The 22337-nt window shown below is 36.8% G+C and overlaps 1 protein-coding gene across 7 annotated transcripts in view; it reads left to right on the top strand.

Moving 5' to 3' along the window:
• Positions 1-22337, top strand: part of PCCA (propionyl-CoA carboxylase subunit alpha) — a 402221-nt gene that overhangs the window by 183565 nt on the left and 196319 nt on the right. For 5 of the 7 annotated variants that reach the window (XM_044913520.1, XM_044913518.1, XM_044913517.1 and 2 more), the window contains 4 exons: positions 3355-3498; positions 4863-4937; positions 9349-9417; positions 10968-11043. In XM_044913520.1, the coding sequence (XP_044769455.1) occupies positions 3355-3498; positions 4863-4937; positions 9349-9417; positions 10968-11043 (364 nt within the window). The remainder of the gene's footprint in view (positions 1-3354; positions 3499-4862; positions 4938-9348; positions 9418-10967; positions 11044-22337) is intronic. The other 2 variants (XM_044913521.1, XM_044913519.1) reach the window with 1 other exon arrangement.

Raw genomic sequence — 22337 nt, 5'->3', positions numbered from 1 at the left:
ATCTTCAAATGGAGAATCATACTATTTAGTGTATCCCTTATTCATATGCTTCTTGGAACTAGCACCCATTTCTGTTGGGTAAAAAAATATTATGTATGAAGCCAGGTTGGCAAAAATTTGGTGAGGATAGTCACAATAAGGGAATTCGGTTTTGTATTTTGAATGTTTAAGACATGGTTTCTAAAAGTGTGTTCCATGGAATTCTCAACCCATAAGGATATCCTGTAAAAGGAGGAGGGGTGTGGGTTAAATAAGTACCGTAAGATACCCTCCTCTTGAGAATCCCAAAGCATTGTGACAGATTAATGAGTCTTAGGAGTCTTTCTTAAAAGCACATGTTTAATGTAGTTGAAGTCAATGTTTCCCAAACAGAAATGACACAGAAACCTTGTTTATTTTTTCTTCCTTCCACATAACAGCCCTCAGAATATACGTTTATTGGCATTAGACTTGTGTAGATTTTTCCTTTAGGTGGAACAAGACGAACTCGTCAGCCTACCAGCAAACTTTGACCCTCCTTTGTATTACCTTTCATTCCAGGTGGTTACCTTCACTTTCCATTGATTCTCCCTCCCTCCCTTCCTTTCTCCTTTCTTTTTTTTTCCCCTCCTTTTAAAGATATTTTTAAAACTTCTGTTGAATTATATTTTGGCCTGGGAGCTGTTTTGTCTCTTTGTATATCTTTGTTTTCATCTCTTAAGTATTGAGTTTGACTTGCAGAGGGGACCTGTTTCCAAGTTCTCGGAAATGGGGCTATACATGGTTATTTAAACAATGTTACGCCTACAAGATTCCTGGTAATAATAATGCAGGATCTAAAGGAAATGTTTCATACCATCCAGTTGAATAACTTCAGAATTCTATTAAAATGTGTTTAGGAAGATTTCTTTAACAATATCTGAACCTAAATGTTTATATTTTTAAAATTCTGCAAGTAATCATTTTGCCTTTAGCAGCTAGTTATTATTCTAGTTATCTACTTAATTATTTTATTTTGAAATGCTTGCAGCTCACTAATTTAGATTGTAAAATGTGCTGTTTCTGTTCTATAATTCTAAGTTGCAGTAAAGAGGTCCATTTTTGGATTCCATTCAATAATGAGTCTAATGTACTTTTTTCTTACACAGTTATAGAGACGTCTTCTAAGGTAAAACAGAGTCTTATAAAGAATTTGTATCTTTAAACTTTCATTTTTTTAAAAGATTTATTTATTTATTTATTTGAGAGAAAGAGAATGAGCGAGAGAGAGCATGAGGGGGGGGAGGGTCAGAGGGAGAAGAGACTCCCTGCTAGGCGGGGAGCCCAATGGTGGGGCTGGATCCTGGGACTCCAGGATCATGACCTGGGCTGAAGGCAGTCGCTCAACCAACTGAGCCACCCAAGTGCCGCCCCTATCTTTAAACTTTCATAATACTGTGGTTTATAGAAGACAACAGCTCATAATTATGTAGCAGTTTATGTTTACTACATTTTTTAAAAAGTTGTTTATTATTATTATTATTTAGTAATGTCTCCACCCAGTGTGGGGCTTGAACTCATGACCCCAAGATCAAAGATTGCATGCTTCACTGACTGAGCCAGCCAGGCACCCCAATTTACTACATGTTTTTATATACATTTTTCCACGAAGAAAATAGGAATGTCGTACCATCTTTGGAGTGACCTGAATTCCAACCCTGCTTCTACCATTTACTCTAGATGTGGCTCTGGATTTGCTGCTTGTTTGTTTATTCATTCAATATTTATTTATTTGCCTAGTATATAGTGCGTACTTTTCTGGGCACTAGACATAGAAGGCGTTAATCATAGAATAGAGTTAAATCATTCACTTAACTTTTAAAATTATTTTTTCACCTAACGAGGTGTGTGAATAGTATTGATTTAAAGCCCTTGGCACACAGTAGGCTCACTTTGAATAGAGTGGTAAGATGGTTTCTCACATAAAATTTGTTTCTAGCAATAAGAGATGGGCATTACACTTGTTCCTTTCTTGTTATATTTGTCATATAGAATCTTGTTTCTCAAAAAGCATATCTTGCTTTCAAAAATTTATTTTTTGAACTACCTATTAAGATCTTTATTTAGTGTCACATTTATTTTACAAAGGGTGGATGCTTATTTTAGTGATGATTTGTCATTAAAATTATGTCAAAATGTCTTAAAATGTTGTTGAAACTGTAAACAAACTCATAACACACACAGAGCTAATTATGGATGCCATCTGTTTATTTTTACAAAGCTTTTTTTTTTTTTAAGACCATGGCATTGTCTGCTTCTGATAAGCTTCAAGATTATTATAATGACTAAGTCCTGTCCTTCAATTAGTGTAGTTGAAGATGGGAAGGCAATTCTTTTGTTCATTGACCTTTTCCCGTGTCAGAGCGTATGAAATTAGACATGTCATGATAAAGAAACTATTATGAAGTGCATTTAGAACATGCTTAATTTTTATGAGAAAAGAAATTGGTATTAAAACAGCAGATGTGGCCAAACTTTTATTTAAATTTCTAAAACTTATTCAGGGATTTCAGTGAAAGACAGATCATCTGCTCTTTATCAGTGCTGTAAGTGGCTTTATTTTCGCTTTGTTAAGTTTAGAAACTTGTAAGCAGTCAAACAAATTCATAATGATGTGTATCCCTGTTAGTATCTCTCTCTGTCAGTGCATGTTTTTGTACATGTGTATCCCATGTGTGAGTATGGAAGGCCAGGGATCCCCATGACAGCATCATCCAAAGTAGTTATCAGCAATTTGCTGAGAAAGCAGAGTGATTTCACTGGCTCAGTTTTGCTATTGTGCATGCTAAGCACTCCCCGTGTAAGTCTGAAGGGAAAACAACCTGCAGGATCCATCTGCTCCTTTCTGCTACACTGCATTGATGTAAGAGTACGCTAATCTGGTTGCTTGTCAGGACAGGTTAGTGAAAGCATGAGACTGGGTGAGACTACGCTAGCCTAGTGCTTTGGAAAATCATAAGCTGCCTCTGTGGATGCCATGCTAAGTGTAGCAGAATAGGTTGATTATCAGCCATATGGAGGATTTTAGCTAAATATATAACTTTCAGATAGGAAGTAGTTTCAAAATTGAAAGTGTTAAACATTGCCGGATGACATCTAATTAAAAATGGAAACAAGTAATACAGATAGTTTACAAATACCTTTTAGGTGTTTTTTTTTTTAAATCATGCCTTGTATGAGATTGTGTTTAATTTTATTCTCTTAGTTTTTTTAAAGTGATTGAATGTTAAATATAATTAACCTCATTTTACCCAGAAGTTATTGAACTTGTTCTTGCTTATTTCTGTTTATTTACCTTTTCCCACACCTATTGATGGGCTCATATTGGCCTTGCAGGTTGAGCATCCCATCACAGAATGCATTACCGGCCTGGATCTAGTCCAAGAAATGATCCGTGTTGCCAAGGGTTACCCTCTCAGGCACAGACAAGCTGATATTCCCATCAACGGCTGGGCAGTTGAATGTCGGGTTTATGCTGAGGTAAAATGAATGATGTTGAGAGGAAGGATGACGGTTGTGTCCCAGAGTCATGGGACCAGGTAGAGATAAACAGAAGGTAAAGTTAGGGTTTCATAACTGGTGTCGAGTATGTGCTTACCTAATACAGAATCCAACTGGAACAAAGGGTAGACAGTTTTGACATAATTCAAAATAGTTTTAAAAAATTGAGTTTAATTAAGTTCTATGTATTTTTTTTCTGGATGGGAATAATAGCTACCAGTCAGCTTAAGGGGCAGCAAAGCATTCGTTAAATATTCTTGCTTTTGTTAAATATTCAGTATGCTTGAACGGACCATGGCTTTTGTTTTGTTTGCTTGTTTTCAAATCACATTTGAAGTAAACAGAAGCAATTATTTCTGTGTTTTTGTTTGTTTTTTAGAGCCCACCCTGGGTACACATGAGTTGTTGATTCAGTATTTACTTAAATTTTTTGCAAGTTTATTTTCTAATAATTTTATCCCTTATGCTTACATTGAAAGTAGCAGTTAAAATTTAAATTGCAAAGCTTTCATTCATAATTTTAATTATGGATTTTACTCCTAAACTGTCAGTCCAATACTTTTATACTATTTTATAACTGTATTAATTAGATAATAAAGCAGTCAGTATCTGAAAATGCTTTTTTCAAATGATTAAAATAATTCAAGGAAACATTTATACTATGTTTTACTTTTAGAATTCAAAGTTTATTAAAACAAAAAGTAAATTAATAGTATCTGTGTCTAAGAATACTGGAAGTTGTTTTGAAATGTTTTTTAAGGATCTTGAGAAGAATATACTTGGCCTGGTTATTCTTGCTTTTATTATATTTTAAGTGGTATTGTTGGGACACTGAACTTATTTAATATTTATTCTGATGATCTAAGATATTTACAAATGGAGCACATATCTAATAGCACATGCAAAGTTCCTTTCAGGTCTTTATTTGAAGAACTAAAATTCTCCAATTTTACCATATGTGAACTGTATTGAGAGTAAGAAAAACATCTTTAGCATACTACAGTTGTTGTTCTGCACTTGAGGATGTTTTGATGTATCGCCTAGGTTATTTTATTTTTGCCCAAAGCATTCTAAGAAGATTTATAAAATGTTGGAATTTTACCAATTTCAATAAAGTATGACTAAGGTCAGGCTAAATTCTGCTTACAGTTCTGTTTGATTTTTAAATACTTGTCTAAGTAGTCTAGAGTGAGTATAAGACTATAATATTCTGAAATCTGTGATTTGGTGAATACTGTATATTGAAAATAGATCTATAAATGCTTCTTCATTGTATAAATATTTAACCTTACTTTGCTGATTTATATTTCAAAGACTGTGCTTCCTTTCCTTTGAACTTTCAGGACCCCTACAAGTCTTTTGGTTTACCGTCCATTGGGAGATTGTCTCAGTACCAAGAACCAATACATCTACCTGGTGTAAGTCATTAAGCTGTAATACCAAGTGAGGGGTTAAAATCTTGATTTATGTCATACTTTTATGTTAAAGCATGTCAACACTAAAGGGTGTAAATTGAAGGACAAGTGAAATTCCTGGGGAATGGCAGTTTTTTGTTGTTTTTAAAAATATATTTTGTACTTTGTGATACATAAGAAAGTCAGAATTCACAGGGGAAGTCCAGAGACATCTGACTTGTAAATAAATGATAGTTTACAATGTTCCCAATTCTTTTGAAAATTGTACTGAGAAAGATCACAGAATCCTAAGAATGGGAAATTACTTTCCTGTATTACACTTTAATCTTTTCATTAAATCTAACCCAGATTCCCTGTATAGTCAGATGTCAAAAATTCAAGCACAAAATCAGCCCCTTAATGGAAGCGGATTAAGTAAAACAAAGTATGCCTCATTCTATTAAGTGTCACGGACTTTAAGAAGTACATATTTCTACCAGTTAAAGAAAAGTGATCACTGTCCACTTAATTCCTAATTCTTCTATATTTAATAGCTGTTCTTTAAATAATTTTTGCTGCATAAAAAGAACAAGGACATACCCTTTTTCTTAATCAAGGTAATAAGTGCATATATATGTGACATTATGTTAACTAGTGGATGACAAGGCTGTACCATCTGTGAATATGATTATTCAGTTTGATTACTGGCATGAAGATGGTGAAAGATTACAGGAAGGATTCTAAATTCGAAGATGTTATTGGATATGTGATTTATTTCACTTTTTAAATTGTTTTTGCCCATATGCGTTCTGAAGAGACTTGACCCTTTCTAGGCTGGGAGACTCCATGCTGTGTTCAAAGCCTGAAGGCAGAAAAAAAAATTGTAAAGATTTAACAGGCATTATGTGACATTAAATAGCAGATGAGAAAACAAGTATCATAGGGACATATCTAAACATTTTTTTAATCAAACAAAAAAGTATTAAATAAGAATTCATAATGATTACTCTAGTTGTTAGAAGTTTTCACCATGTTGTAATAGCTAACAGGATGTCAAACATTTTGCCCTCGCAAGTTTTTGCAATTTGCAATTTTCAAACGTGAGACCTGTTGAAAGTACAAGTGATAATGGACAAACTATACCCCCTACAGTCTTTGTCCCACCAAATCTTTCTTCAATTAATGCTGCAGCAGGAGTTTTATGTAATAACATTTGCAGTTGTGAGCCATCCATAGAAAGAAAAAAACAATTAAAATGCCTTAAATGTTCTGCTTACTGCTGTTATTTGCTTGTGTGAATGTTGCATGTCAGCTAAATGGACCAAGGAATAGATAAAGTGATTGGGTGCGGGAGAGTGCACACCACGCTTTGTCTATCATTATTGCTGGGAGCAATCAAATTGATGTCAGCAGGACAGTAGATGCGTTGACAGCTGTAATTATGTATCTCCATGGTGATCACTTTTGGCCTGTCATGGAGGCCCACAAGTCCCCTCCCTTGGAAGCATTTAATCAGATTGGGCTGTCACTTGTCAGGTAGACATTGCGGGCTGGGAGTTGGACTGAGGGAGAGAGGTGAATCGAGCATGAAGGGTGGGAGACGGCTGATAGTTTCACACGGTCCACCGTTGATACAGAAGAAAGATATTTAAATTATGCCAGAGGTTTCTGAGCAATGGCTTGAGACCCTCATACACAGGTGCCTGGGTGGTGGTGGTGGTGGTGGTGTGGTTTTTGCTCCTTGCCTCTTTAACTAGATCAGTCAGTTTTCACTTGGGAAACTCTTTTTGGCTGTTACCTTTTTTGTCACAAGAATACATCCTTCATGGGCGCCTGGGTGGCTCAGTCGTTGAGCGTCTGCCTTCAGCTCAGGTCGTGATCCCGGGGTCCTGGGATCGAGCCCCGCATCGGGCTCCCTCCTCCGCGGGGAGCCTGCTTCTCCCTCTCCCACTCCCCCTGCTTGTGTTCCCTCTCTCACTGTGTCTCTCTCTGTCAAATAAATAAAATCTTAAAAAAAAAAAAAATACACACTTCACAGTTAACTTACAGGCTGTACTTTTCACATGGTTCTTTAAGCCTAAAATTTACTTCCATGGCATTGATGAAGATTTAAAAAAAAAATCTTTGATCACCACATTTTGTAAATTTGTTATTTTCAGACTGCAGTTTTGTTCTGCTCAGAAATTTGGTTACATTTCCATTTGACTTTATTCTTAAAGCTTTTTGTGCCAAAGCTAAATATATTTTTTTGTGTAGCCTTTGTTTCCGTAGAGGAATGGTGACTTAGTTTGACCTTTAATTCATTGTTAGAAATAAAAGCTGATGATTATTTGAAAAAAGCTATATAAATAGGAAATTATAAGTCAGAGTCTTCATGCTTTGTTACAGTTTTAAATTGGAAATGATTTGCTAATGAAATGTGTTTGATTAGCGATGTGTGTTGATTACGTGTAATACCTCTTGATTTTATCCTATGTATTTTTAAATTAAAATGACATACCTTCTGTGATCATAATTTTAGTAGATGACATGGTTATATCCAAGAGCCCTGGGTAACTTAACTTTTAGGATGGTAGTGTTCAAGGTAACTAAGACTTTAAATTATGCACTATAGAAGAAAGTAATAAATAATTTTTATTGTCTATGTTATTTGACCAGTGGGTTGAACAGCAGAGTTCCACACTAGCCTTGTAGGAAATAGGCTATATTTAAGTCAAACATTTTAGAATTTGCACCAGTCTCAATTTGAAACACAGCTTTAGCAAGCATGCTCTGGTTTTAAATAACAATACATGGAGGTAAAACGAACTCTTCAACTTTTTGCTACTAAAATTAAGAAAATGGAAGTTCAGAAGGCTCTTTTCTGTTCTGTAAGTTAGTTGCCAGCTGCCGTTTGGAGGCTGTTTAAATATGGGGAGAGAGTAGATTATGATTTTATTGCTTTCACAGCTGTCCCATTAATTCTTTTCTAGTTTTTATAAACACTGTGAATTTCATAGTGTCATAGAACTAAAGTATGTTTCCAGAAAATAGAAAGCCAAGATATGCTTAAGTGTGCTGAGTGACTTTCATTTAAAATTGATTTTCATACGTGAATGTGAATGTAAATACAAATATCCATACTTTTGTGTTTGCAAATACAGAGATAAAAGCACTCTGGGTATGTTACAATGTTATCTTCCGAAGCCTTACAAAGAGAATAATGGTAGTGTGATTTTTTTTTTTAAGAGAATGAAACTATGCTTTATCTTTTGATGTCACCGTATAATAAAGCCATCATCATACCCTCATGTGGATATCCTAGACAAGAGGTTCTACATGTGGTCCCTTGATAATTGCCTAAATTAAAATATTAAAGGCCTAACAGCCGCTGTGTTGACCTTTTTCTGCCTTGCTGCAGACAGATGAGCTGCTGTTTATTAGGAAGGCTTCTTCCCACAGGTGAAGAGCTACGTGAGCTTCCGCTCTTCTCTTCCCACCCCTTTACAATGTTGGGCATCAAAGTCCTGCTGTTCTAGCAGCTTCGATTAAATTCCTCTATCTTCAAGACCCCTAGGACATGCTTGACAGTCTTAAGTATTTTGATTAACATTTAAATACTTCAGATTCCAAAACTTAGGCACAATAATTTAATAAATATTTTGTCCTCAGCAACTGCTCATTTTAAAAGTTTTACATGGCTAACCTCTGTGCCTTACTGCTGGTATCAAACTGGGAGAGGAAAACAAGAATCAGCGATGTACTAACTAACTTGTTGGCTGGTTAACAGCAATCAGACTCTTCAAAAGAATATTTTGAACTTGAGCTATTTTTTTCCACCATGAAAATCGCAAAATCAGAACTCTAATTGGGGCTGTGTCCTTACAAAGCAAAGCTATGAGAAAAGCTGTGTAAACATTAAAGTCTCGGGGGACTAACAGTAACAGAGAAAAAACGTTGTACAGTTGAGAGGGTAAGGCAAAAAAGGAAAGTGTTATAGACATGAAAGCCGCAGGACCAGTGTTCCTGTAGAGCTGATGAGCAGAACTCCTGAGTCCTGCTGCCTGGCTTGACTGGGGTCCTCCCTGGAGCTCTCAGAAGGGTACAGTGGGGAGTGTGCCTAGAAGGGGCATCATTCATGTCATGCTTCAGTTGGAAGACACCATCAACTAGCTACAAATGCATCCCAGGATAGTGATATATAAAGTCGTAGTATTGTTATTTTTTTGAGGTTTCTTAGTTCCTTTGTTTAATGAAAGAACAAAAAATACATTATACTACACACTAACAGATCAAGATAATTTGGTCTCTATATAGTTTAGATCGTTCTTCTGTTTTCTGGAAGCTGAAAAGTTACTTGAGATTAAATTATCCATCTGCTCCTTAGAAATTAAAATTGTTGTGAGAAAAATATCTGCACGATATGAAGTCACTTTCGTTTCTTTCTTTCTCCCAGGTCCGGGTTGACAGCGGCATCCAACCAGGAAGTGATATTAGCATTTATTATGATCCAATGATTTCAAAAGTTAGTCTGATTTCTTAATAGCTTTGTTCGTTTTTCTTCTGAAGAGACAGTGGAAGTATTTAATTAAAAAAATCTGAAATGGAGCTTTTCTCTGAATCATGTGCTATAATTAAACAAGTAATTGTGCACTGATGGAAAAGTGAAAGCAGAGCAGATTTTCTTCCTCTTGAGAAATTTCAATACCATGTTACTTTGTAACACTCCCCAATCAAGTCAGTCAATGGCTCTTCCCACCCTTTCAAATCTCAAATCGAATGATGATCCCCTTTCCCAACAGTAACAAAGCTACCTACCCAGTGGCTCCAACATAGCCCATACAGTGAGGATGAATTAAGTTGTTATTTGGTCATTCCTGAAAAATGCCTGAGATAGAAGTATGAATGGCAGGCCATATCAAAGAATTGGGGTGATAAGTCATGTTTTTTGGAGTACTTTTTACCATTTTTCTTCAATTATTATGAATCAGTAATTTGTGGGGATTGCACGTAATTAAATTTTATGTAAGAGTATAAGATGTCTTTTTGTCCACCTGTCTTTTTGAAATTTGACTTTCCAGAATAACAATGCTGCTTAAATTCTTAGATTGTTAGAATTGTAAGATCTCATAAAATGTAGAATTCTGACTGCAGAATTTACTAAAAACCCTTTCTCAAGGTGATGTACTTACAGCAAGCAAACCAATTTTTATTTATCTTTTTTCCCTTAAGTTTTTATAGTAACATTATTAAAGTGAACTTTAGATATTTTGGTTGTTAGGGAAACACTATTTAGTTTAAAAATAAGAAACAAAAATATTATAGATTGATTTTTAGTAGATGTTCCATTTTTGATGAATACATTTCTGTTCAGAAACGTGGCCTACAAATAAATTTTCAGCCTGGCTTGATACTGAGGAACTGATGGAATGTACTAAAGTAATTGCACACTACACGTTGACTAATGTAATAACGAGAAAAATATTTTATGAGTACTTAAGGTCTTATTAGCAAGCAAATTAGTAATAAAATGTTACTTATTGCTTATTTGTTTAGGATTCCTCTAAATAGGCAGAAAGTCATAGAGAATAGGAGGACCCTTCTGGTTTTCTAATACAAGAACCCTTTGCTTCTGTTCTGTGTTATGTGTAAAAGCTAGCTAAGCAGGGTGTCAAACTTGGAAACAACATTCTCGTAGGGAGAGAAAAAACAAATCTTGCCTAATCCTCCCCTATCACAGATGTTCATATTCTATCCCAAATATGTTCACATTTTGATATCTTCCCTTTTAAACTTTTTATGCTTGCTTTTATTTCATTGTTAAGCTCAAACAGCTCTTTTCTGTGATAGTGAATATAGGAGAAATGTCTGAAATAGCTTGATTTTCATATTTATTTAGTTTTAAAAATCTTAATTGCCATACTTTATATTACAAACTGAACCACTGTGAAGGTTCAAAAGATGTTCTGGGAAATCTGTTAGGAAATATTTTGATTTTTATTAGGATGAATTGTTTGACTTTTAGATAGATTTATAGATACCTATGTAAATTGTTTTTTGTTTGTTTGCTTTTAGCTGATCACATATGGTTCTGATAGAACTGAAGCACTGAAGAGAATGGAAGATGCACTGGATAATTACGTTATTCGAGGTGAAAACAAACGTTTGGGGTCTTATTATTATACATGGTGTCCAGTTCTAGAAAACAGCTTGAAGATATGCTAGAGAATTCAGTAGAAAATGTGGTTACTATGTGTTTAAATAGAAATAAGAAAAACTTGATCTAAACTGACATACTAATTAAGAATAGGTATTTCATTTTCTTTAGCAGCCCTGTACTCTACGTATATACCTTCAATTATTTAATTAACCTTATGATTCATGACCTTTACTAGATGAGCATTTAGTATTTTTATGTACTGTATGGAAAATGGTTCTAATATTCTGAAGTCTGTTACTGGCCAGTGCAGCAAATTAGCTATATTTATCGTCTTTTGTCGTTGTCGATGATGTTTTGTAGGATGAAACTTTGAAAATGCATGGAGATATAAAATACAGTCACCTGCAGCTGACTAATTTGGGAGTAGAGGGAATAGCCCTTTGTGTCTATAAGAGCAAATTATAAAATATTCTCTAGCAAATGCAATTTTGTTACCTCATGTACATACAGGTCAGTACTAATGCTTAAGAAAGTGTGATTCTATAAGCCTTTAGGATGTAAAGCAATAACTGAATTAGGAGCAACCATTTTACTTTTATATGTATATATAAAAGATTTTATCTTTAAGTAATCTCTACACCCTGTGTGGGGCTCAAACTTACAACCCTGAGATCAAGAGTTGCACGCTTCACCGACTAAGCCAGCCAAGTGCCTCACAGCCATTTTATTTAAATAATGAAATAAAAGTTATCCTTACTCCCCTTAAGGAGTAAATTATATTGTAAATTGTATTAGCAACTTTTCATTAGTCGTGAAAAGATCATTTCATTTTAGTCCAGCATAAATTATCATCAACTTCAGAAAAATGGAGTTTAACATTAAATTGAAAGTGTAAAATATAAGTTCGCTTTGCGTTATAAGTGAATAGTGTGGGTCTAAGAACATTCCATGGGAAGGACTGGTCTGGGTAGTTTTGCTGTTTTTTCATGGCTCATTAAAACAGTGGAGCTAGGAGGCTAGAATTTGGAGGCTGAGGAGTTAGAACAGTGGTGGAGTATGATTACCTGGCCCCCATCAAGCCCATACAGAGCTTTATGCAGTTTCAAAAAGATTCCCTTCAAGGGGACACAGCCTGTAGGTCAGAAGGCTTGGCAAGTGGACTACAACTTTGTGTGAATTAGAAAAAGTGCTCTTTTCTCAGGGTGTATTCAGCCCTGAGACAGAGAGCCCAGCTTAGCAATGTAGCATGTCAAACCCTTACTCTGCACCATTGACCCAGTGCCTTTGTGCAGTAAACAGTTCATACAATGGTACAGTGGTGGCTCAGGACAATTGAGTGGACTTTATTTATGTATTTTTTTTGAGAGCGTGAGTGGTGGGATGGGGTGGTGGCCAGTTGGGGGGAGGGGCGGGAGAGGAGGGAGAGAATCCCAAGCAGGCTCCATGCTGACACGGGGCTCCATCTAATGACCCTGAAATCACCCCCTGAGCCAAAATCAAGAGTCAGATGCTTGACTGGTTGAGCCACCCAGGGGCCCCTAGAGACTATTTTTACATTTCTCTGCTCATTTTTGTCTATGGTGAAAAATAGTCATCCAGTCCTCACTTTTCCTCATTTTTTTCTCTTGTTGGATCTGGAGAAATTTCTTCCCTTCTTTTCCTTTTACTGTCACTCTCTTTTCTTAACATTTGTTAACTGACAAGTAACAGTGATTGTATCTAACCTTATGGGCTCGTGATTCACCTTTGTTAATGGAAAGAAAACAGTAAGCTCTCAAGGGAACTCAGATGTAATAAAAAAAAATATCAGTAACATCAGTATCCAAAGCATATACACATTTGAAAAATCCTCTTCACATTCTTTTTAGCTCATTCTGTAGTTCTTTTTTAGCTTTAATTGTGGAGTATTTAATGTATTTTTTAACTCTGCCAAGTTCTACCATAAGCAGCATTTTTTCTCTAAATATTGGTTAAGTAGGCCTGGAAGGGTCTATTTTCCTTAGAAATAATATCCCCCCAAATGTGTGTTTGAAACACACATCTAGTTTGGGTGTTTGTCTCTGTGTGTTTAACTACACACAAATAGACATAAACAAGGTACTTGGGAATATTATTCCCAGAGGCCTTTAAAGTATTTGTAAGAGTTTTCTAGATTCCTGCCCCCAACGAGTATTTTTGTAATTTTTATTCTGGTTGTTGAATTAGATTTTGGTTAATTTGGGTTTTGCTCTAATGAGCTTGAGTGGTAAATTCATGAATTTGAGGTAGTCAATTTGACAAAGAATATTTTGTCAAATCACATCTCTATTAAATTTTGATGTAACGTAGTGGCACGGCATATGGGCAGTTTGTCAAAATACTAGCGTTGTATGCTACTCTGGCTTCTGAAAGGAATACTCCTTCATATTTATAGAATACACTTTCATATTTATAGAATACACAAAAACTTTGTGTATATATATATACACAAAGTTTTATATTTAAATGAATGCCATTTTACTTACTCTACATCATATATTCACTAGTTACTATATTTTTAATTTATTTTTATTTAGTTTTTAAAGATTTTCTTTATTTATTTGCCAGAGAGAGACACAGCGAGACAGGGAACACAAGCAGGGGGAGTGGGAGAGGGAGAAGCAGGCTTCCTGCTGAGCAGGGAGCCCGATGTGGGACTCGATCCCAGGGTCCTGGGATCATGACCTGAACTGAACGCAGGTGCTTAACGACTGAGCCATCCAGGCGCCCCTATTTTATTTTTTAAAAAGATTTTATTTATTTATTTGACAGAGAGGGAGAGGGAGCATGAGCAGGGGGAGGGGCAGAGAGAGAAGCAGACTCCCTGCTGAGCAAGGAGCCTGATGCAAGAGTGGATCCTAGGGTCCCGGATCATGACCTGAGCTGAAGGCAGATGCTTAACCGAGTGAGCCACCCAGGTGCCCCTAGTTACTACATTTTTAAATTAGGTGACTTAAATACAGATTAGTAGGCTTGCTGTTATTCTCCTAACTTTATATGTATCATATGTAATATAAAATGTGTTTCATTGAGCAGATAGTTTTTTTCCATGCTTAATATGAAATTTCTGCTTTTGGTTCACTGTGATACAATAGAAAGAAATCGGACAGGCCTAGATTCCTATCCTGTCCTGACACCATTTAGTAACTACGTGATTTTCAACTTTTTGAGGAACCTCCATAACCAGAGTGGCTGCACCAGCTTGCATTCCCACCAACAGCGTAGGAGGGTTCCCCTTGCTCCGCATCCTCACCAGCATCTGTCGATTTCTGACTTGTTAATTTTAGCCATTCTGACTGGTGTGAGGTGGTATCTCATTGTGGTTTTGATTTATATTTCCCTGATGCCAAGTGCTGTTGAGCACTTTTTCATGTGTCTGTTGGCCATTTGGATGTCTTCTTTGCAGAAATGTCTGTTCACGTCTTCTGCCCATTTCTCGATTGGATTATTTGTTCTCTGGGTGTTGAGTTTGGTAAGTTCTTTATAGATTTTGGATACTAGCCCTTTATCTGATATGTCATTTCATTGCACCCTGTTCTGCTTCTTCAAAGCATTTACCATAACTGTAATTAAAATATTAGTTGTCTAGTTGCTAAATGTTGGATTATCTCATAAGAAAATTAGGTGCGTGAGGGCAGTGATGGTGTTTATCCTGTTTACTTGTATATTATTAGTGCTTAGCAGTGCCTGACACATGGTAGGTGAGTAATATTTGTTGAATGAATTAATGAATGAGTGATAATATCCCTATTTCAAGGAGTTTCTAGTAAACTTGATATGAAACAGACAGAAAGATAACGTGAATTCATAGATGCTGTAATGGTGGAGTAAAAAAGTATTTTTCTTTCCTCACCTCTGTATTTGGTTCTTTGAAAGTAATGTGAGCACTGTCTTAGGACTTACATGTGACTCTGTTGAGCGTACCTCACTTTGTGCTTCCTTTGAACGGCTCCCCAGAGTGGCAGCATTTTTTAAAAGACTGATAACTCACTGTGGAGGGGAAATACAGGGGATGGGCACACTTGGGAGTGTTTGGAGTATGACTTGCTCTTATCTTTTGGGATGATGATCTGGCATCGGATGTTAAAAGTGCATACTCTTTGACCTACCTGTTCAGTCTTTAGGAATCTTATCCTACAGAATTAAAAGACTGAATTGTGAGGTAATGTTAACGAGGACATTTATGACAGCATTGTTTACAGTAGCCCAATTCTAACCAACCGAAGTGTCCACCAAATGGATGGACTGAAAGAATTACTATGCATCTTCAGTGTAAGTTACTACTTAGCTGGTACTTGAAGACATGTCCTTACATTAAGTAGGAAGGCAATTTGCAGAGTAAGGTATGGTGCAGTCTGACGTTAGTTAAGCCACCTTCCCATCCTCCAATATCTTTATTGTTTTTGGATGAGCATAGAGAAAGATGTGGATGTATACACATCATATTGAAATATATATATATGCATATATATATATATATATATATATATATATACATAGTTCGCTCAAAAGGTTTATCAGAAGTTTGTTTTCTCTTGATACATTCCCCGCAGGCTTTTTATTTTAGGTATTTTCAAACCTAGAGAAAAGTTGAATGAATAGTACATTGCACACCTGTATGCTCTTCACCTAGATTGCTAAGCTTTTCTATATCTTTTTTTCCTCCGTCTCTCCCTTTCTTTGCCTCCTCCTTTTTGCTCTTATTCCTTCCCTTCCCTTCTTGTTTTGTTCCTCAACTATTTGAAAGAAAGTTGCAGACGTCATGACACGTGACTCCTAAATATTTCAGTATGGATCACTTTCCTACAGAATCACAATACCATTATCACACTCAAGAAAATTAACAGGAATCTCATAATATCATTTAATGTATAGTCCATATTTAAGTTTCTTCAATTCTGCAAAGAACTGTCTTTTTTTTTTTTTAATCTTTTTTTAATACCATCCACAATCCAGTCAGAGTTTACACATTGATTTTATTTATGTCTCTTTATTATCTTGCTCTTTTTCTTTTTGGATTTCTTATCATTAACTCTTCAGAAGAGTCCAGGGGAGCTGACTTGCAAAATGTCTCACATTCTAGATTGGAGGTTTCAATATTGGTCCAGTCAAGGCACCTGGGAAATGAAGTGGAGAGATGGGGGTTGCATTTGGAACAAGAAATTTATTTTGAATTGGTGATTTTGAATATGGTGTAGTTAGCGAACCTTAGATGATTTCACGGTGTGACTCTGGGACTAGGTGGCTAAAGTAAGAGAGGAGATTATTTGAAATGAGATCCTAAGGGCTGAGTGGTGAGGATGTTGCCTGAATCATCCACACAAGGTGACAGGAGTTAGGATCCGAAGGAAGGTCGTAAGTCGAGTGACGTAAATTCTGCAGCAAATACTGGGTTGTGACGATGAAGTTGGTAGATGACAGGGAATTGGAGAAGATTTTTTGACCAGATAAAATAAACCTCAAGGAAAAAGAAGTTTCTCCAAGGATTAGAAGAGGTAATGTTCTAGAAATAGTTAGGCTGTAATCTAAATGTTCTAATGTGTCATGACATTGATCTCAAGGAGGTATGTGAGGGCTGCTGGAGAAGTGAGGTCCTTGGGGGCACTGAAGTTTTCAGGTGAGGCAAGATGATAGATGGGATGTTCCCTGAAAATACCCCTCAGTATACCTGACTGATGATCGTGGAGTAGCCGTCTCAGAAAATACTGTGGAGTGGCTTGGAAAAGAGTTGGCAGAGGTATTTTGGGGAGGTGGGAGTAGTTGGATGAGCCGATGTTCTAAGGCTGAGGGATGGCCAAGAAGCTAATCCTTCTGGAAGGGGGTGCAGAGTCCCTGAAGTACCTGGTAGGAAGGTGAGCCCTTGGGCTCAGAAAAGTGGTTGCAAAGGCGTTGTGAGGGGGCTGGGTCTATCCACTTCATCTGAATAGCCTCTGACTTGATTTCCCTTTCTTTGGCTCTGCCATCCCCTGCTACTACTACGTATGTCATGGCCCAGTGTAATAGCTTTCTGAATGGGTTCTCTGTATATACTCTTTATCTGCACCAATCCATTCTTCAGTATGGACAAAGTAGACATTAAAGTACAATCCTAATGATCCCTTCCCTGCTTAAAACTCTTTAATGTCTCCCCATTGCATTCCTGTGACTCTGTGGTCATTTACACCACTTTATCTCATCACTCCCCCTTTCCCTTTGTTCTTCCTCCTTCACTGTTTTCATTTCCTGGGATGCTCTATCCTCTTCCTACCTGAGGACCTTCATAGTTAGGCTGTAATCTAAGCAGTTATAACAGAGAATAAAAAACATAGTGACCTAAGAAAGATACGATTTAATTTCTCTGCCATTGTCATTGTCTCAAAAGGAGATTGTCAAGGGCTGGTAAGGAGACTCTTAGATTCACAGCAGATGGTTTTCATTTGGGGGCCCCAGAGTGGCTGCTCTTATACCCATCATCCAGCCTCAGCAGGAAGGTGGCAGGGGGAGTTCACACCCATTTTTTTTTTTTTCCAGGGCATAACCTAGAAAGCACCTTTAATTCTCCTCCCATCCTATTGGTGTTTAATCACGTGGTCGTACATAGCTACTAGGAAGATGGGAAATGTAGATGTCAAGGGGGCCATATACTAAGCTAAAAAGTAGCGTTTCTCTTATTAAAGGAAAAAGAATAGATATTGGTGGATGACTAGGGGAAGTAAGAATATATACGTGTATCTGCTCATTTCTGGAAACACATAAACATACACAAGAGCAGAACTAATAAGATGGTGTATTTACAGGGTGTGGAGGGAGGATCGGGGAGAAATGTTTGGGGGATGGGAAACAAAGTACAAGGAATGAAAGGGAGAGACTTCTTGGATTTTACTTTTAGAATTCTGACATTAATATTTCAAAATAAAATTAATATTCTGGGGAAGAAACTCAAAGTGGAGTACAAACAGAGACAAATGGATAGTACTGTATGAATAATCATGGTGAACGGGGGTGGGAGGGCGGAGAGAAAAAAAAAATCTAGCCTTAAATAACTTTTAGCCATATTTTGACTGGATACCCTCAAGCTAAATACAACATGTATAAACAAACATTAATAGGTTTGTTTTTCCTAGTTCATGGGTTAGCAGTTCTGAAACCAATTTATGTGTATTCTGGGATTGAGGAAATAAATACATGGATTGTGGATAAGATGAGTGACATTTCTCATTGTCAGAGAAAGAAGTTATAGATGTGGAAATGGATGAGGATACAGTGAACCTTGTGGTGTGGAGTTGAAACGAGGTATCAGTGTAAACTTGTGATTTTTTTTTTTTAAGATTTTATTTATTTATTTGACACAGAGAGAGAGACAGCGAGAGAGGGAACACAAGCAGGGGGACTGGGAGTGGGGGAAGCAGGCTTCCTGCGGAGCAGGGAGCCCGATGCAGGGCTCGATCCCAGGACCCTGGGATCACGACCCGAGCCGAAGGCAGACGGCCAACGACTGAGCCACCCAGGTGCCCCTAAACTTGTGATTTTTTAACATAGATTGAAAAATAAGTGTACAGATGTTATTGTGTGCGTGTGTGTTTGTGTGTACATATATACACATAATCTCTAGCTCAGGGTTTCTTTAGCCCTGTTGGTGTAGACGATTTTTTGTTGTGTGGGGGGGCTGTCCTTCACATTGTAGGATATTTATTATCACCCTTGGCCTCTACTCACTAAATGACTGTAGTGTCCCCTCAATTGTGACAATCAGTTATTTCCAGATACTGCTATATGTCATGAGGGAGGGAGGCAAATCACCCTCGACTGAGAACCACTGGCCTGCTGAGAGGTCATGGAAACATTGACACCCATAGCGATGAGCATACCAAGAACCCAGATCTTATTTTTTAAATACCATTGTCTCATAAATGGAACCAGTACTCCATGGTAAAATGGCTGATTTCCGGAAGAGTGTTAAGATGAGCCTGAAACATCTTGTATAAGAAAGTAATATGATGATATGTTAAAAAGACACAGGAGCCAGCTCTAAGGGGTTCCCAATGGCCAACCTGGGAAAACTTCAGCAACAAAATAAATAATGGTAGCAATGGATTAAAGCCCTTGGAATAAGATAAGAGTCCGTGGGGTCATACTGACATAAATAGATAAGAAAGATAAAAGGGGAAGAGGCACAGCTCTTTTCTACAGTAGATTTTTAATTGATGTAGAAAAATCCCCATTTGTGCCCAATTGTTTAGGTAAGAATCATCAATGACAGATGCTAAAATTAGTGGGTGAAAATATGATGAGCAACAGGTATTTGCATAGTTTCATAGTATATCCCGAAGAGATACTATAGTGGGAAATATAATGTCTTCAAAATGAACAGACCTGGCAGTTTACCCAAATGCTCACAATTAATATCACTGGTAGGGGGACGTATCAAACATCATGTGCCTCTTGAGGTATGATGTGCTGAAAACAGCACATTGTTTCTGTGATGTTCTCCCCAACATGTATAACCTGGATATAATCATGAGGAAACAGCAGACAAACCAAATTGGAAGACAGTGTGTGAAATAAATGGCTTGCACTCTTCCAAAGTGTCAAGGTCAAGAAACAACAAAAGTGGATCAACTTATCTAGATCAAAGGAAACTAAGGCTACGTGACAACTAAATGCAGGATTAGTTCTTGGACCACAAAAAAAAGTTTTTCTTTTGTAGTAAAGGTCATAAATGAGACAGTTGGTGAAATTTGAGTAAGGTTTGCAGATTAGATAATGATACTGTTACCAATGTTAATTTTCGGATCTGGTCATTGAACTGTGATTACATGAGAGACTTACCTTGGTTTTAGGAAATACTGAAGTATGTAGAGGTAAAGTACATCCTGTTTTCGACTTACTCCCAGATATGTAAGGAAAAGAGTGTGTGTGTGTGTGTGTGTGTGTGTGTGTGTGTGTGTGTATAACGGGAAAAAAAATGAATGATAAATGTGTTAACAGATGTTAACATTTGGTGACTCTGGGTGAAGGATATACAATAATTCTTCATACTATTTTTGTGATTTTTTTTGTAATTCTGCAATTATTCCAAAATAAAAAGTTCAAAAAAATAGGTGACGAGGAGCATGTGCCTTCTCCCCCCAAAGCTACGGAATTTTATTTAAGGAATAAAAACAGATGTATTTGTGATTCTATATTATTCATCTGATGAATTCTAAAGGATAGAGGGCTTAAAGAAATTGTTTTGTAAAGGGCAGAAAAGGAAGGACAGTTTACTGTCTTGTTGGATGACTGCTTAGTTGTTCAAATAATATTTTTTTCTCAAGTTGATTGTGAGCTTTTATTAAAATAAAAAATCTTGAGAGCAAAAATGTAATTTGGTTAAAGTTAATTTCTGAGTCCCCATGAAATAAGCAGTGGCTTTTGGCCTCCGTTTGATCCTGGCAGCGTGTGCAGCTAATGTCTGGCCAGTGTTTTGGAAACAGCAGGTAGTCAGGAGAAAGCTGCTCCTAGGGGTCCTCTCCTCTGTGGCCTGGTCGTGACTTCCCATACAGATGGGACCCTGTGAACTTTGGCAGAGGTCATTTTCAATTCCCTGTCTAAAACTCAGAGCCATAATTTTTATGAGTATATGATTAATAATATCGTTGAAGTTATAAACTACATCTCAGAGTACCTCTACAACCGACTTCATGTTTGAACAAGGATCAGTTGAAAGAACATTGTCTTTCCTGGGACTTGGAAAGAAAGTAAACTCCGTACAAAATGATAACTTTCAGATGTGTAGGATCTCTCTTAACAGTTCCATGATTTTTTCCATCTATCTGGTCTTTTGAGCTTTTAGGAAAAGCAAATAGTTTTTTTGATTATTCCCCCACTTGGCTTTAGAACTAATTAATGTACAGTAGTCTTTGGAGTCAGTGAGGCCCCTAGATTTGGGTTGTCTGCCATTAGCTACTGTTTTATCTTCTAGTCCTTCGGAAAGAGAATCAGATAATGAGTGGATTGTAATATTTTATTCAGAGAACATTTAAAGAGAAACTGCATTTGTGTAGTAATTTTATTCCTGAAACATCTTTTAGCAAGATAAAAGTCTGTTTTCATGCTCTATTTACTATTCAAGTAGAAAGATTTTTGAAAGTCCAGGCTTCATTTGTGTGCTTGAATGGCTCTGCTCTTTGATATCCAAAATGTAAATTAATATTTGCTTATAATTCCTTTGACTTACGTTTTCTAAAATTGCTTACTTTTTCAACTTTGAATGTAGAATAAAAGTATAACATATCATTTATCCTGTAAAACTGCATACATTTTAATTTTTTGATGTCCTCAGTCACAAATTGGTCACTGAGTGTCAGAAAACAATCTTATTTTTGTTCAGACGATTATTATTTCTGAAATCTGCGTTAGAGTTTCCTGAAGACAGTCTCAGGCTCACGGGAGAGCAGGAAAATTTATACCATCACTAGGCTGTAACGGGAGAGCCAGTAAAGTTAAATACGAAATATAAAAGTCTAAAACAGTATTATTTTTATTTAACTGAAGGACAAAAATCCTGAAAGTTAGATTGCCTTTCTAAGTTATTTATTTATACGTGAACTTACAAATGGAAACATTCTGAAATATTAATTTGCACGTAAGAACACTTTTTTTGGAAATAAAATCCAGCTGCACCTTGATCTTCTAATTTTCATCCTTTTCAGCTTCTTCTTTAGTATCTTATTTTTTCTAAAACTTCAGTTATTATTTAGGAATAAGTTACATACTGCTGGCTTTGTCTTGTGTTTCTCTGTTTCCCGTTCTGAATTCCTCCATGTGGACGTCTGCCTCCATGCTTTGTATGTCCTGGGTGGATCTGCGTTCTAATTGGCCTGCTCTTCTGAACTTTAACCCCTCGGACACCATCAGTCTCCTCTCCCAGGTTTCTCCAGTTTAACTTGTCCACAGTGGATCAGATGTTTTCCTTTCAACCTGTTTCTTTTCATGAAGTGGTGGCTTCTGTCATGTAGTGTGCCAGAGCCAGAAGGGACTTATCTTCCCCATTCTTTTTTTTTTTTTAAATACAAGATTTTATTTTTAAGCAATCTATACACCCAACATGGGGCTTGAACTTAGAACTCTGAAATCGGGAGCCACATGTTCTACTGACGCCCCCATCTCCCCCATTCTTGACATCCACTAAGTCACCATGCCCTCTCTGCCTGCCGAATCTCTTTCAAGCCCAGCTGCTTTCTCTGTCTGTATTGCCCACACCCTGGCTGTGGTCAGAGGCCTTGCCATTTTTCAGCAAGGCTCCGCGG

The sequence above is a fragment of the Neomonachus schauinslandi genome, chromosome 3 (assembly GCF_002201575.2).
Source record: "Neomonachus schauinslandi chromosome 3, ASM220157v2, whole genome shotgun sequence".
Lineage (NCBI taxonomy): Eukaryota > Metazoa > Chordata > Mammalia > Carnivora > Phocidae > Neomonachus > Neomonachus schauinslandi.
The sequence above is the reverse complement of the archived record's forward strand: the minus strand, read 5'-3'. Positions and strand labels throughout refer to the sequence as shown.